Raw genomic sequence first — 15,475 nt, 5'->3', positions numbered from 1 at the left:
GGCCTAAGTTAGGCGCTTATAAAATAGTTTTAGTTAACTTTTATCTAGTAACAAGAGCATTTTTAGGTCATTCTAGTCTTTGGCCTTAAGTGTCATTAAATATTATTTCAAGTGACTTTGTAACTACTTTTCATGTTATGTCTATCTATGGTTTGTCTTATTTGATCCTTGTTTTTGACGTTAAATTTTAATGTTTTCACTTACAGAAAAATTTAAAATTTCCACATTTAAATATATCTGTATTTTGTTAAGAATTTTATACTAACGTTCAGAAATAATTCCCTGTTGAATAATGAATGTTTACATTTACTTGCATTATTTCTAGTTTTCTATGAGAAATATTAAACACTGGTCTCAGGAAAAACTGGTAACTTATTTTTCCTTTACTCACTGATATGAAATTTGCGTACTATCTTTTTTGTATTTGACTCTATTCTACCACATTGATTAAGCTATTCAATCAGAAAGGCACAATTTTATTCCAAAATAAATATAGTGCATTGAAATACCTATTAGAGCAATTAAGTATCATCTATCTATTCTCCTTTTTCAAAATTGTCATGACTAGACTCATCTATATAAATTTCAGAATTTCTGTATCAAGTTTCCTCCTACTTTCTGCAATATCAGCTAGAATTATATTAAATCTACAAAACATGGTGAAGAAGAATTATATTAAGACTGTTTGGCTTTTCCATCCAGCAACATGGCATATCTCACTACTTATTCAATCATGCTTTATTATCCTCAAAAAAAAGTTATCTAGATTTTATCGTATAGGTTCACCGTATTTCTTCCTGAGGTTATTCACAGGTATTTTACATGCATTTTTGCTATTGTAATTAAGAGTGTTTCCTATTATGCATTCTAACTCATTATTGTTGGCACATAGGAAAGTTCTTGATTCTTGTATTTTTAATGTTTATCTGGCCACCTCTATTGAATTGTTTCTTAATTTATTTCCATGGAGATTTTAAATATATCATAATAAAAATATAATATTAGTAGTGTTAGTATAAATATTCATATTATTTCTTAACTATGTCATGTAGTGGAATTTAAATTCAGGAATAATGCTATATAATGTTAATAGTGTTATTCTTTGTTATTTGTTTTAATGGGAATTACTCTAATACTTTACTAATAAATATGAGGTGTTTAATTTAGGATCTTTGCAGCATATATAGACTTATTCCTTGTGTTGATGTTGTTGTATGTATTACACTTTAATTATCAAATAATGAAGGTAAAGAGAAGATCTCTTAATTCAAATATATTTTTGTCATTCTGGTTTTCCAACAGAGTTTGTTTTGCACATTTTAATGTTTTATATTTCACATTAGAACTTGTTGATAATAATGACTTCATATATGAGACTATAATTTCTTAATGTATAGCACTTTTGCCTCAAATATGCCTTTTCCTTAAATTCTATTTATGGGGTGTTAATATACTTATTTTTGTTTTGTTTTATTTGCCTAATTGCCATGCTTTTATTTTTAATTTTCACTGTAATTTTGTGTTGTGTGTTTATACAAAAGGCATATTTTTTAAAAGTCAGTTTCTGAGTATTTGATGTTTTTAAGGAAAGATAAACTCAACAGCATTTACTGCAAAAATACATGCTTGCTCTGGCATCTGTCAACTGCCTTTAAAAATAATATTTATCTTGCTGCTCCCTTTTTTTCATATTTTATGCTGTATCTCTATAGATTGTTGTTTTTTTGTGTTTTTTTCTCTCATAATTGGAAGAGGCAGAGCATGAGATTTAGAGTTGAAAACTTAGATGCAAATCTTCTGCCACTTTCTAGAAGTCTGTCTTCCGGTATGCCACTAATCCTCTGAATCTCTGATTCATTGTCAGTTAAATTAGGATAATACCCTGTTCCCAAGGATGTTGCATTATTAGATGAGATCAAGAATGCCAGGCCCTTAACATAATGCTTGGCAAATAATAGAGTCACAATAAATTATGACTATTGTTATTAGCATTTACTTTATCTAGGGGCTGCAAACACAATGTTTTCAGGATTCAAACAGTCAACCTAAACAACTGATGATTTCAGTAGTGAGGCAATATGGAGTGGGGGGAACTGTGACAAACTTAGAAGTATGTGTTCTGATGAAGTGCTATCCAATGCCAAAATTTAAACACTATACTGGCCAAATAAAAATGCATATGATTTTGACCTGCAGTCTTTCAAATTGTGACCACCGTCATTATGTCAGAAGCTCATGGTACTTTAAACCAAATTGTAATGGTCAGTTTTGAAATGAATTCTTTAGACATAGATTATTTTCAAGTTTGAGAATACGCATTCATAAAAATTAATAAATTAGGGGGCTGGCCCGGTGGTGCAAGCAGTTAAGTGCATGTGCTCCGCTTTGGTGGCCCGGGGTTCACAGGTTCGGATCCCAGGTGCCCACCAACGCACTGCTTGTCAAGCCATGCTGTGGTGGCATCCCATATAAAGTAGAGGAAGATGGGCACGGATGTTCGCCCAAGGCCAATCTTCCTCAGCAAAAAAAGAGGAGGATTGGCATCGGATATTAGCTCAGGGCTGATCTTCCTCACAAAAAAATAAATAATTAATTAATTAATTAAACAAGAAAAGAGCACTGTTCCTGATAATATAACCTCAAAGGAGAGACAAAAGGAACCTTAATATAATGAATGACTGAATCAATGTGTCTCAATTAGGTAGCAATAAGTAGCAATAAGTTATGAGATTCATAGGCAGGAAGGTATATACCAACTCTCGAAGTAGCTAAAAATTCCATTGTGTTCTAATTACCCATTTAATTCCTTGAATACCAATGTGCAATTAACATTACAAATAATCAAGGTTAAAAAGATAATTAATGCAAGTGTGATTAAGTTATAATTAAACTAATTACACAGATATGTAGCATAATAAAGGACTTGAAGACCACTACAGGGATGTAAATTTCTTCTTCCTTTCAAGAGAAGCTATTTGAATTTCATTTTCCCATTATTTTAAAATGATAGAATAGAATTATAAAGGAGAGAGTCAGTCTTCCCAGGATAAAAAAAATAAACCTGTATTTTTGTTTCCTTTCGAAATTCTGATTCTTTTGTCCATATGTACTTGTAAATAGAGAAGTTAGGAAAAAAATCACCACCCAATCAACAAAAAGACCTTTTCTATAACTGCAGGGAAAAATCAACAACATAACGCTTGAGACAGCTTCAATTCTCTACAGCATGATTCCGTTTCAGAATGTTAAATAGAACATACAACTCTATTCACACATACCTGCAACACTCACTCAACTGATATAATATATATTCTGTTCTTGAACATAATTAGTTCCGAATATTGACTTTTTATCAATTGACATAGACTAACTAAAGTATAATTGTACTCTCTGCCCACAGACAGCAATAGCTATAACAGTTAAGAGCCAATACAGATGGTGTAATGACCAAACATGTAGCATTTGGAGTAGTAAGGTACATATGCTTTCAAGTCTCCAACTTTCTTCATTTAAGTTAGGAAAAGGAATAGTTCTTAAATAAGAAGTGTATGTCTGTTACTGGACAAGGCAGCTGTTATATGAGATCTCATTGAATCTTCATTCAAAAATTTAAGTTGTCATTATTCTAGTATACAGATGAGGAAAATAGACTCCCGGGAAATGGGGAGAGGAAGGAAAAAGGAGATCTAAAGAAGTAAAGGGGATAAAGAAGCACAAAGCAAACTTTGGGATATATTCTAAATTTATCAGAATGATATAACCAAAACCAAACTAACTCTAATTTTTCACCTCTGAGGATGACTGGCAACCAATTGATTATCTTGAAAACTGGATAAACAAAAAGAAGAAAAGCAAGCATTCATCTATCCTTTTTAACATGAATTATACGTCAGGGTAATCAAATAAAATGTAGTGAAAGCAACTCCTTAAAAAATTATTTCAGCTACTAAACGAAAATAAAATGATAAAAGTTAGAATATCAGCATTTTGCAATCTCCAATGAATTAATGCATTAAACTAGGCATTAGGCATCAAAACTGCTAACAGCAAAAAAAAGAATGAAGGCCAGATATGATGTGCTCCTTGATGAAAGAAAACACCACCACCTCTTGCTTAGACATGCCAAAATCATGCACTTTAACTACATAATAAAGTAGTTAAAATTTTTAAATTTGAACTTGAGCCTTATTAAGCCTCTGAATTCAGCTGCAACTTGCAAGAAATAGGACAGAAAAACATGTTAAACTTGATCATCTGTATGCAATCAGCAAAGTCTACAGGCAGCTCTCTCTCCAAGTCCAATGGCCCAGGATAAACACGCAGACTGTAAAGAAAAGAAAGAGATGGAGATGGGACTTGTACACTGAGAGACTTGAAAGTCATATCTAGCTTTTACAAATGAGCAAGATTAAACTTGCTTGTGGTGTCTAGAGACACTCATGTGAGATAAAGCCATACAGAAAGATTCTGTATATCTTTTGGATGGAACGGGTCATGGTTGAGCTGGGGCACATAGAGTGACTTCTGGGTTAGCTGTCATTTCTTGGCCTGAGTCACCCTTTGAGGTCAGATCAAGATGGCTAAGTAGAAAAATCCTTAGTTTCCTTCCTCTCACGGACACACCAAAACTACAACTAGATATAGAGCAACCATCTCTGAGAATGACCTAAAGACTAGCAAAAGAGATTTTCCACAACTAATAATATAAAGAAAAAGCCACGTGAGCTGGGTAGAAGGGGCAGAGATGCAATCTATTCAGGACCCACATCCCCCCGCAAGACAACCCACAAGTGGGAGGGATATCACAACTGTGGAGGTCCTCCTGAAAGAGTAAAGGGCCTGAGCCCCACCTCAGGCTCCCCAGCCTGCGGGACCTACATCAAGAAGACATCCCCCATAAAGCCTGGCTTTGAAACCCTGAGGGGCTTACGTCCAGGACAGCTGGACGATTGCAAGAAACTAAGGCTCTTTTCTTAAAGGATGTGTGTGCAAACTCACTCGCTCTGAGTCCCAGCACAGAGGTAGCAGTTTGAAAAGTGCCTGGGCTATACATGAAGGAGATTCATTGACTAATTTTAGGGTGTGTACCAGAGGTCAGGGATCTGTTGAAACTTTCTCTGGGGACAGAAGAGTTGGCGGGCACCATTTTTTTTCACTCTTCTGCTAGCTGACCTGGTCCTGGCAGGCACCATTTCTGACACTCTCCATCCATCTTGCTAGCACCTCTTGCCCCACCCTAGTATTCTCCTGTAGAGTTCATCACCACTAAACTGTCTTCACAAGAAATATTAAAGGGACTTCTTTAAAGAGAAAAGAAAAGACTATACCTAGAAATAAAAAAAAAATTAGAAAAAATCTCACTGGTAATAGCACACATATTGTAAAGGTAGTGGATCAACCATCTATATAGCTAGTTTGAAGGTTAAAAGACAAAAGTAGTAAACCATATATATCTGCAATAATTAACTAGGGGATACACAAAATAGAAAAGATGTAAAATATGATGTCAAAAACATAAAATGTGGGGAAAGGGAGTAAAAATGTAGTGCTTTTAGAAAGTGCTTGAACTTAAGTGACCATCAACTTAAAATAGACTGCTGTATGCATAGGTTAATATATAAGAACCTTATGGTAAACACAAACCAAAACCTATAACAGATACACAAAAATAAAGAGAAAGGAATACAAATGTTACACTAAAGAAAGTCATCAAATCACAAAGGAAGAAAGCAAGAGAAGAAAGGAACAGAGAAGAACTACTAAAACAACCAGAAAACAACTAACAAAATGACAATAAGTACATACCTATCAACAGTTACTTTAAATGTAAATGAACTAAATGCTCCAAACAAATAGAAACAGACTCATAGATACAAAGAACCAACTGGTGGTCACCAGAGGGAAGGGGTTTAGGGGGATGGGCGAACTAGGTGAAGAGGATTAAGTGGTACAAACTTCCAGTTATAAAGTAAGTACGTCACAGGGATGTAAAGTACAGCATAAGGGATACAATTAATAATATTGTAATAACTTTGCATGGTGACAGATGGTTACCAGTTTTGTGGTGATTACTTTGTAATGTTTATAAATGTGGAGTCACTATGTTGTACCCCTGAAACTACTATAATATTATATGTCAACTATACTTCAATAAAAAAAGTGTTTGCCTTATAATAATACACTAAGCTACATATTTTAAAAATCAGGATAGTAGTTACCCTTAAAGTGGAGAAGTAGCTAGACAGGGCTTAAGGGGAACTGGTCTTGTGCTGTTTCTTGAGCTAGGTATAGACTATAAAAGTGTACTCACTTTGAGAGAATTCATTAAGATGTTCTTTTCTATGTGTAACTTAAAGGGAATTAAAGAAAAATATTAAGCCAAGAAACAGAAGATTTTGAGTACCCAGAAATAATCTTCTATGTAAATTTTTGAAAGACTAAATTAAAATTATATGTCATTTAAAGAACAATGACAGCAATAATATCACTTATTAAATTTTAGGATCAAGGTAGAGCTGTATAAACAAGTGCATTTATAGACTCAATGTTTTGATAATTTAAAGAAAGAACTGACTTTAAAAATCATTCAAGTCAAGAAGTTAGAAATAAAACAACAAAACTAGATTAAGAAAAGCATGGTGGAGAGGTTAACAAGAATGACAAATTTTAATAAATTTGGAAATGAAAAACATTTTAATTGCTAAAGAAATTCAATCTTTTATTTTTTTTAAAGTAAAATAGTCAAAGTCTGGAAAATATAATTTTATAGAAAAATAATCACAAGCATACAAACATAGGAATAGAAAGAAAACAAAAATTTTAGAATAATAGTTATAACTATGATAAAGTAGTTAAAAATTTTAAATTAAGTAAACATGTTTTTAAGAAAGTATAAATTGTCAAATTACAACAAAAATAAAAATTAGGAATAATTTAATAGTAATAAAATGAAAGTTTTCAATAGCAAACTAATTTTTCTTATGAATCATAAATTTAAAATGCTACAGAAAATGCAGAAAATAAGAAAATATTCAAATCCATGACAAAATAAATTGTACTGCCGAAAGGTAAAGACAGAACAATAATCAGAAATCTTTTGTTTGTCATATAAATATGTCAAAAGAAAAAGAACTATAAAATATGTTCATCTGTATAAATGCTAAAATGATAAATTTGAGATTTTCCTTAAAGAACTTTAAACAAAATTGCAAATTAATACTAATGAGATAATAATATGTATATAATTTTCAAATCATCACACTTAATAAAATAGAAATATTACCATTTAGGTGAGTAATAAAATGCACTGCCTTTTGACATTGTTTTGATAGTTCTAGGGACAGCAGCAAGGAGAATTGGAATCAGAGGCATTACCACAGAAAAAAGGAGACAAATTACTGTTTCATTAATTACTGAGAAAGCATTGTATTCTAGAGAGGATATGAGGACTGATTAAAATACTTTTTAAAATTAATTAGATTTATTTCAGTAAGAGAAAGATATACAAGGTTTGTAAAAGTGAAGACAGTATTAAAATGTCAGTTCTTTCCAAATTAATCTATAAAAGCAACATAAAATCAATTAAAATTCCAATGGGAATTGTAGACACAATGCTTTACATTTCTTCCCCTGCATCCAAAAATGTTTAATATATTTTTATTTGCTTCATTTATTGCTATGTAACTGGTGTCTAGAATAGAAGAACACTAAAAATAAACATCTCTGGGCATCAGGAACAAGAGAATGCAGGAAACAGGATCTCAAACCACTGCCTGGGGGGTCCTGGACCTGAATTACCTAAAGCAGCTAGGAATTTGGCCCCTGCAAAGTAATGGGACCAAAAGCACTGATGTTTGGATGGAGAAGGACCAAAATCAAGTTCAGTGTGTGATACCTGGGTCTAGAGAAGATCCCCAACTCTCCCGAAAGGAGGCTGAGAGAAGCTGCCTGGAGCTTAGGCTACTCTCAAGTTGCTCATCTTCCAGGTTGGGTCAGCAGTGCAGGGCCAAGACCAAGCTATCTGGTCACTGGAAATGGAATATTCTCCATATGGCTGCAGGATGGGAACCCAAAGCTGTCAATCTAAGACCTGGCTCTGGACTGGAGATCTAGAGAACAAACTGCAGATGCACTCACAAAACTGACAGACAGAGGGGCCGGCACGGTGGCGCAGGCGGTTGGGTGCACGCGCTCCGCTGCGGCAGCCCCGGGGTTCGGATCCCGGGCGCGCACCAACGCACCGCTTGTCAAGCCATGCTGTGGCGGCGTCCCATATAAAGTAGAGGAAGATGGGCACGGATGTTAGCCCAGGGCCAGTCTTCCTCAGCAAAAAAGAGGAGGATTGGTATTGGATGTTAGCTCAGGGCTAGTCCTCTGCACAAAAAAAAAAAAAAACTGACAGATGGAAGATGACACATAGAAAACAAGAGAGCAAAGGCAAACACATAAACAAACTCACTTACAAGGTCAGCTAGCAAAATCCCAAGCCATGGGATAGCCAATCTAACAAGAAGAAATTCAAAAATAAGAAATTAAGAGATGAATCACTTCCTGATGAAGACAAAATCTGGATAAATAAATCTAAAAAAGATATGAAGGACTCTATAAAGAAAATTGCAAAATATAATTAAATTACTTTGTTGTTGTTGTTGTTGAGGAAGACAAGTTAACATCCAATGCCAATCCTCCTCTTTTTGCTGAGGAAGATTGGCCCTGGGCTAACATCCTTGCCCATCCTCCTCTACTTTACGTGGGACAGTGCCACAGCACGGCTTGACAAGCGGTGCACTGGTGTGTGTCTGGGATCCGAACCTGTGAACCCTGGGCCACCGAAGCGGAGTGCACGCACTTAACCGCTCTGCCACTGGGCCAGCGCCTTAAATTACTTTTTAAATGGTCTGAATAAATGTTTGTATATACCATAGTCAAGGATAAGACAGACAAAATATCATAACTATGTCAAATCTCCTCAAATTATATTATAAATTTGATGCAATCTCATTCAAAATTCAAATATTGTGACATTATTATAGAGGTTGATAAAATGATCCTAAAAATAATATGTAATATTATTTTTGGAATAGTCCAAACAATTCTGAAAATGAAGAACTGGGAAGACAGGCAGTGCAACTTACTAGGATGCATCACGAAGCAAGAGAAATTAAGGCTGAGTCCCCAGCATATCTGAGAACTTGGCACATAATTGAAGAAGTGCTTCCAATTTATGGACAAAGATACTTTGTTGAGAAAATGGCATTAGGCAAAGTGGAATTCTAGATTAGAAAAAAAATCAAATTGTATTTCTACTAGACAATGTATTCAAATGTAAACTCCATATAAATTAAAGACAATGTAACAAATAAGCCTTTGAAAAGAAAATACGGAGAATAGCTTTATGACCTCAGAAAGAGAAGAATTTCTTAAGATTCAAAAAGGAAGAAAAAACGATAAATTGACTTCATCAAAACCAAGAACTTCTATACACACAAACTTTTAAAACAAAGTTAAAGTACAAGGTACTATTGAAAGATAATACTTAAAACATACAAAACATGCAAAGGATTAGTTTCCAGCTGTTTGTATGAAGAACTTTTATATAATGAGTAACAAAGAGACAGACAACCTTATAGAAAAAAAGGACAATGGACATGACAGGGAACCTATGTAACAAATAAATATGGGAAAGCACTCAAGTTCACGAGTAATCAAGGAAGTGCTAAAGTTCACGAGTAATTAAGGAAGCGCAAATTGATCTAACAATGAGATTTCACACCCACCACACTTGTAAAAAGTTAAACCTTTTAATAACTATTATTGAAGAGGATTATGAAATGCTCATGGAATAAGTGTAAATGAAGTATACACAGTGATCCTTATAGTCTTGTCTGATTTTAAAATATTCTTCTCTTCACATAAACACCACATTTAATCACCCACACTTCACACACATACAGATAGTAGATAACATTAGATATATACACACAGATATGTATGTATGTTTATATTAGACTAGCAGGAGACATGCAAATATTTACACTGGATTTTAGGATTACGTGAAAAATGTTTGTCCTCCTGGTGCCTGGCACATCATAGATGGACAATAAATACTTGTTGATGCAAAGAATTAACTAATTAATGGGTGGTTATGATAGTTTTGAACAATTTTTTTCAATCACTATATTTGAACCTATACATAAAAATCTCAAGCAAATTATTTTCCCAGTCTATTTAGGAACGATTCATGATCTCCAGTAGACAGACTATCAGATCAAATATGGTACTGAGAAATTGGTAGCTATTTATATAGTGACCTTCAGAGAATGTACAGCAAGGCATGTGGTTTACCTTATGTAAGCACAACAACAGACACCTGAAATCTATTATCAAGTTACAGAGAGTTTGCTGTAGTAGAAAAAAAAAGACATATGCCCAGGGCCATATAATACAGTATTGAAAATAAGAAGTGTGGGGTATCAAATGGGACATGGAAACATCCAAACTAGGATGCACATGAATGGCATGTGGAGTAACAGGTAGAAAATTGCTACACTACCTGAAAGAGGAGGTCTGTGTGTCAAAAGGAAGGAGACCATCTTGCTCCTTCTGGCCACCTTCATGTTAATGTCAGTAAGGGCATTTGAAGCTGTCTCCGACAGCGAAGCAAGGAGAACCAGCCGCTGGCCACCTTCTCTCACCTGAGTCAACACGCCGCAGGGAACAGCCGAAGACCTCAAACCCATCTGGTGCCTCTGAAAGAGGTCAGCCTTTGACTGCTTTTTGCCAACATCTCCTTTAGCCTTTGGCCAGAAATGAGTTCATTTCATTCGCATTTGGAGGCTCTTTTCCCCCTTCTGAGGAGTGGTAATTGGAAGGTCAATTTGGAGGAAATTGACATCCCCAGACTTTTAGTCCACTGGACTGAGGGGATGCTGGGGGTTCTCTGGCCTTGATTATTATCCCTATAGGCAGCAAAAATGATTAAATCTGAATTTTACCCCGTGGGAGTCCTGATGACAGCATGTCCTGAGGTGGGAGGGACATCCCCAGTCAGCATTTTGAATGTGGTACTCTTCCCAGCTCCATTCACTCCTAGAAGCCCAAAGCACTAAAAACAGAAAACAAGTTATACAATGAAATTAAAATTATATCAGAAACAGCACTTGCTTTCAGCCAAATTTGAGTTGATATCATTGGTTTGTGATATTTGTAGACTTTTAAAATCATACCATTGTATAAAGCACTACATAGATGATAAAGTATTTTCCAAATTACCAGGGAATTTGAGTAGTGTAACAATTTCAGCATTCATTCAGACAAGTAAATTCATGTACAGAAAACTCAAGGGGATGAGAAGTAAATGCCAACTACCACCAATAATGCTGAGATTTCCAACAAGCCCTCCCAACAAGCTCCTAACTATGTCCCCTTGATGAGTATATTTTTTAAGTCACATTATCATAATCATTATTGTCGCCATGATTTCATCGTATAGTTTAAAGTATTTTCTACAAGTATTCTCCACTCTCCACATCGTCCGTCTCTCTCTCTCTCTCTCTCTCTCTCTCTCTTTCTTTCTCTAACTCAGACTCTTGGCTAATCCTGACATTAGTTAAAAAGATGACCTCTAGTTCTATATTTTGACACTCAGCATCAAGTCAATTTATTTTTTGGTTCAATGCTGTCTTATATTCCATGTGAAAAATGGCCTTCCTGCTTTTTTCTAGACCTAGTCTCTATCTTGTATCTCAGTATATTTATTCTCAGCTAAAGATTCTACCTTGGAGGCTGAGTCTGTCTGGTTCTTACCAATCTCCTTCCAAGACACCTGTTTTCTGATGGCTAGGCACTGATGTAAGCTGGCTTCCCAGCTCCTGGAATCTTGGAAAAATGGCTGCTTCTGCATTTCCTGTTGCCGTGTCTACCTAACTATCAGAGAACCCCATTTTGTACCTCTGGATACCGCCTGCTTCACTATCCATGCTTTTTCCACCTCAACTGGATCTCTCCCACCATGATATATGGGCCCATTTTGTTTCAGGCCTATCTTGTCACATGTCTCTCCTGTCAGGCCACACCTGAGCTGGCCAGCCCAAGGTACAACACCATCAACCTATCCAAACTGTATCTACCCTTCAAGGCTTAGGCTTAGGTTTATACAAACCTATGTTTTTAATAGAGCTCTTCCCACACTCTCTGCCCTCCCACCTTTCCATCCCTCCCTGCCCAGCTGCTCTCTCTGGACTCACAGCTCTAAGGCAATACTACCTACCTGTGTACCGTTTAACCTTCCCCTGCCTTATGCCATTATGTAACACTGTATATATTTATGATTTTTCATTTCCTACCCAGCTATTAATTCCTAGAGGGACAGGGACAAATCTTAACCATCTCTGTCTCTTCCACAGACTCTTGCATGACACTTTACATCCAGGGAATTAAATTGAGCTGCTCATAAAAGCCTAGTAAATAGAACCCAAATGTAAGTGGCATCTTGGATCATTTCATATGCCTGGAGCATCTCTCTGATGAAGTTTTCCAAGTTTTTCTCATACCCTGTAGCTTATAACTACCATGAATAGGTAGTGGCAAAACTAACGCTGATTTTTAAAGCAAGGGTAAAAACAATAGCTCAATAAGATGGTGAAGGTTGCACAGCTAGTCTTAGAGTTGAGTAGGAAACAACAACTACAAGAAAATCCTTCCTTAACATAATGTCCTATTCAACCACAACCACGGTGCAGGGTGTAAGGATATTCCTGGATCAATTTAGATTGGTCTCGTGGCTTCTCTTTATCTCAGAATACTCATACTTGAAATGCCTGCTCTCTGCTCACAGCAGAGCATGGATGCCAATCAGATAATGATATAACCCACTTGGAATTTCTCAGGAGCTTGGAACAATATGAATGCAAGGTGCTCTCTTATTTTTAACACTTAATTAAAGGTAATCATTTCCAGAGCTGATTTCCCTTTATGCATTAAGCACAAATCAGGAACAATTTACATGGCTTCTGTCAGTTCTGATTAAACATTTCTACTAGAATTAATGGCATATTCATGAAAAAAAATTCTGAGCTATTGCTATGCTTTTTACCTTTCCAGAGCAGCATCTCACTAGATGAGCTTAATTGGCCACTTAAAGAGTATTGAAGTCCAAGTAAGAGTTAGAAGTGGTTTCCTTAATTAATTGGATTCATAAAATATTTGCACTCAATAAAAAGTCATCCCAAAGTCCAAACAATAATTAAAACTCCTCAATCACATGAAATCTTAAAAATAATGAAACAGTATAAACCTCATCAATCAATCAGCAAAGTTCTCACTAGAGAAAGAGCCAACAGACTCCTTACTCAGGTTCTACTTCTTGTAATTTGGCAGAAATTCCTGGAATTTGAAGGCTGCTTTTAGCTCTGATTTCAGATATTCTGAGAATAACACAAGCAGATAACAATTAGAGTTACACAGGTTTGCAACAGAAAGGGGTACAACTAGAAGCTTCTTTACCTCTCCTCTTCGTATGCCCAAACTAATATCTTGCACAGCGATGGTCCTCTTGAAGAATCTTTGATAACTTTTACTGAGGTTGTATAACACAAGAATGTCTCCATTCGTTCTCCCTTTCAACACCCTCAGTTGCTCTTTTTCAACATCTACGTCCTTACAAGATGTGACTGTGCCTTGGAGGGCAGAGTGACCCCTGGGAAGACAAACTCAGAGTTAACTCACACCTGGGAAATGGAACTAGAAGAGTCTAGAGAGAGAAAGGGCAGAGACCTGTCAAAGCAGAAGACGGTCTTCAGACCACAGTGTCTGCTCTGGTCCATGCACCCAAGCTCTGCCATCCTGAATGCTGATGACCAGCAAGAGTCAACGTTCATCCTCTAACGTGAAGGAAATGTACATGTTCCCAAAAGATAGTGAAGTGGACAGACACCAAACCACAGCTACTTCCCAATTTGATGAATAATAAAATCATGTCAGATTTATGTGCTAGAGGGAAAAATAATTTATCACAAAATTATCATAAGGATTCAACTTGTCTAAGCAGTTTTAGCAAATGAGTCAATTAATAAAGTAGATTGTATATAAAAGCACCCAAATATTACAGTATATGTTGGATTGTACAAAAGGATTGTACAGCAAGTACTCTGCACAGTGCCTTGCATGGCATATTTAATAATTATTTCAGGTGAATACAAATTTAGTTTTCAACTCTAATTTATTTACTCTAAATCTGAGCTTCCCAATTGTCAATCTTCCCTATGATTTTCATTCTGGTGTTTTTTAACTATCAAGTAAATTTTAATTTCCCCTGTAAACTGTAATATGCCCACGTTTTAATAATTAAAAGGGTACAGATCACTGAGTTAGTGTTACACGAACATCAGTTTCCTGGTTTTGTCAATGTAATATATTGTCACATTATCATAGTATCATTTGGAAAAGCTGGGTGAAGAGTACATAGGAACTCTCTGTACTAATTTTGCAATTTCTTGTGAGGCTTAAGCTATTTTAAAATAAAAGGGTAATAAAAATAAAATAAAATATCTACTGCCAGCACCCGTGGCCCCAGGTCCTTCTCTGTATTATTTTTTCTGTACCTAAAATCACCATTTAACAAATATATAACTTATCTGTCACACACCTATATGATGAGAAAATATAGCTGGATACTCAGGAGTAAATATTACCTGATATCATTTATATAACATTCAAAAGCATGAGAAAAGAATCAATGCAGATAAACATAAGAACAGCACTTAACTATAGCGTGGTTACAGACTGGAGTAGGGTTGTGAGGGGGCTTTGAGATGCTGATAGTGCTCAGTCTGAGAGAAGGTAACACAAGTGTGTTCAATTTGGGAAAATTCATTGAATTTTACACTTTTCTTTTTGACTGTTATCTTCCCCTTTCCCAGTTGAAAGTGTGCTCCTTGATTCTTCAGCCTGTCCTGGCCTTCCAAAGGTATTTTCTCACTCTAATAGGAAAGTGTACCACCTTTATTCCTTCTGGTTTCCAAGATCCATCCCCAAGTTACCCAGATCAGCAGTTCTCAGCGTTTCCTTGTTAGAATCGCCCGCGAAGCTTTATAAATTGGCCTCATCCCCAGAGCTTCTGATCTCAAGGTTCTGATCTCAGCACAGGAGTGTATATTTGTTTAAATCTCAAGTCATTCTATGGATGGAGGACAATTGATTGAGGTAACTTCTGTTGGCCACCTCACAACAATCCAACATACAGTTCATCCAGCTGCACTCAGAAATGTGGCACTTAGCCATCTTCCAACTGACAACCAGAAAAAATGGCATCTATACCACAAAGGAAGAATCTGGATGGGCACCAGGTGTAGCAGAACTCTCCAGAGATTCAGCATAACTAGTATCAGAAGAGAAATGCTGTCTTGGGTCATGTGACTGTTCTGAGCCAGACAGTGCCTAGGGTACAGAGAGCAAAGTCCAGCTCCATACCAGAGAG

The 15,475-nt window shown here is 35.9% G+C and overlaps 1 protein-coding gene across 1 annotated transcript in view; it reads right to left on the bottom strand.

Annotated features, from left to right (window-relative positions):
* The window catches only part of ABCA13 (ATP binding cassette subfamily A member 13), a 420,155-nt gene that overhangs the window by 70,568 nt on the left and 334,112 nt on the right, over positions 1-15,475 (bottom strand). Inside the window, 2 exon segments of the mRNA XM_004438384.2 lie at positions 10,995-11,104; positions 13,504-13,696. Coding sequence (XP_004438441.2) covers positions 10,995-11,104; positions 13,504-13,696 — 303 coding nt within the window.

This window comes from Ceratotherium simum, chromosome 1 (genome assembly GCF_057802395.1).
Source record: "Ceratotherium simum simum isolate JZ-2026a chromosome 1, ASM5780239v1, whole genome shotgun sequence".
In the NCBI taxonomy this organism is placed as follows: domain Eukaryota; kingdom Metazoa; phylum Chordata; class Mammalia; order Perissodactyla; family Rhinocerotidae; genus Ceratotherium; species Ceratotherium simum.
Note: the sequence above shows the minus strand (reverse complement) of the source record. Positions and strands in the feature narration are given on the sequence as shown.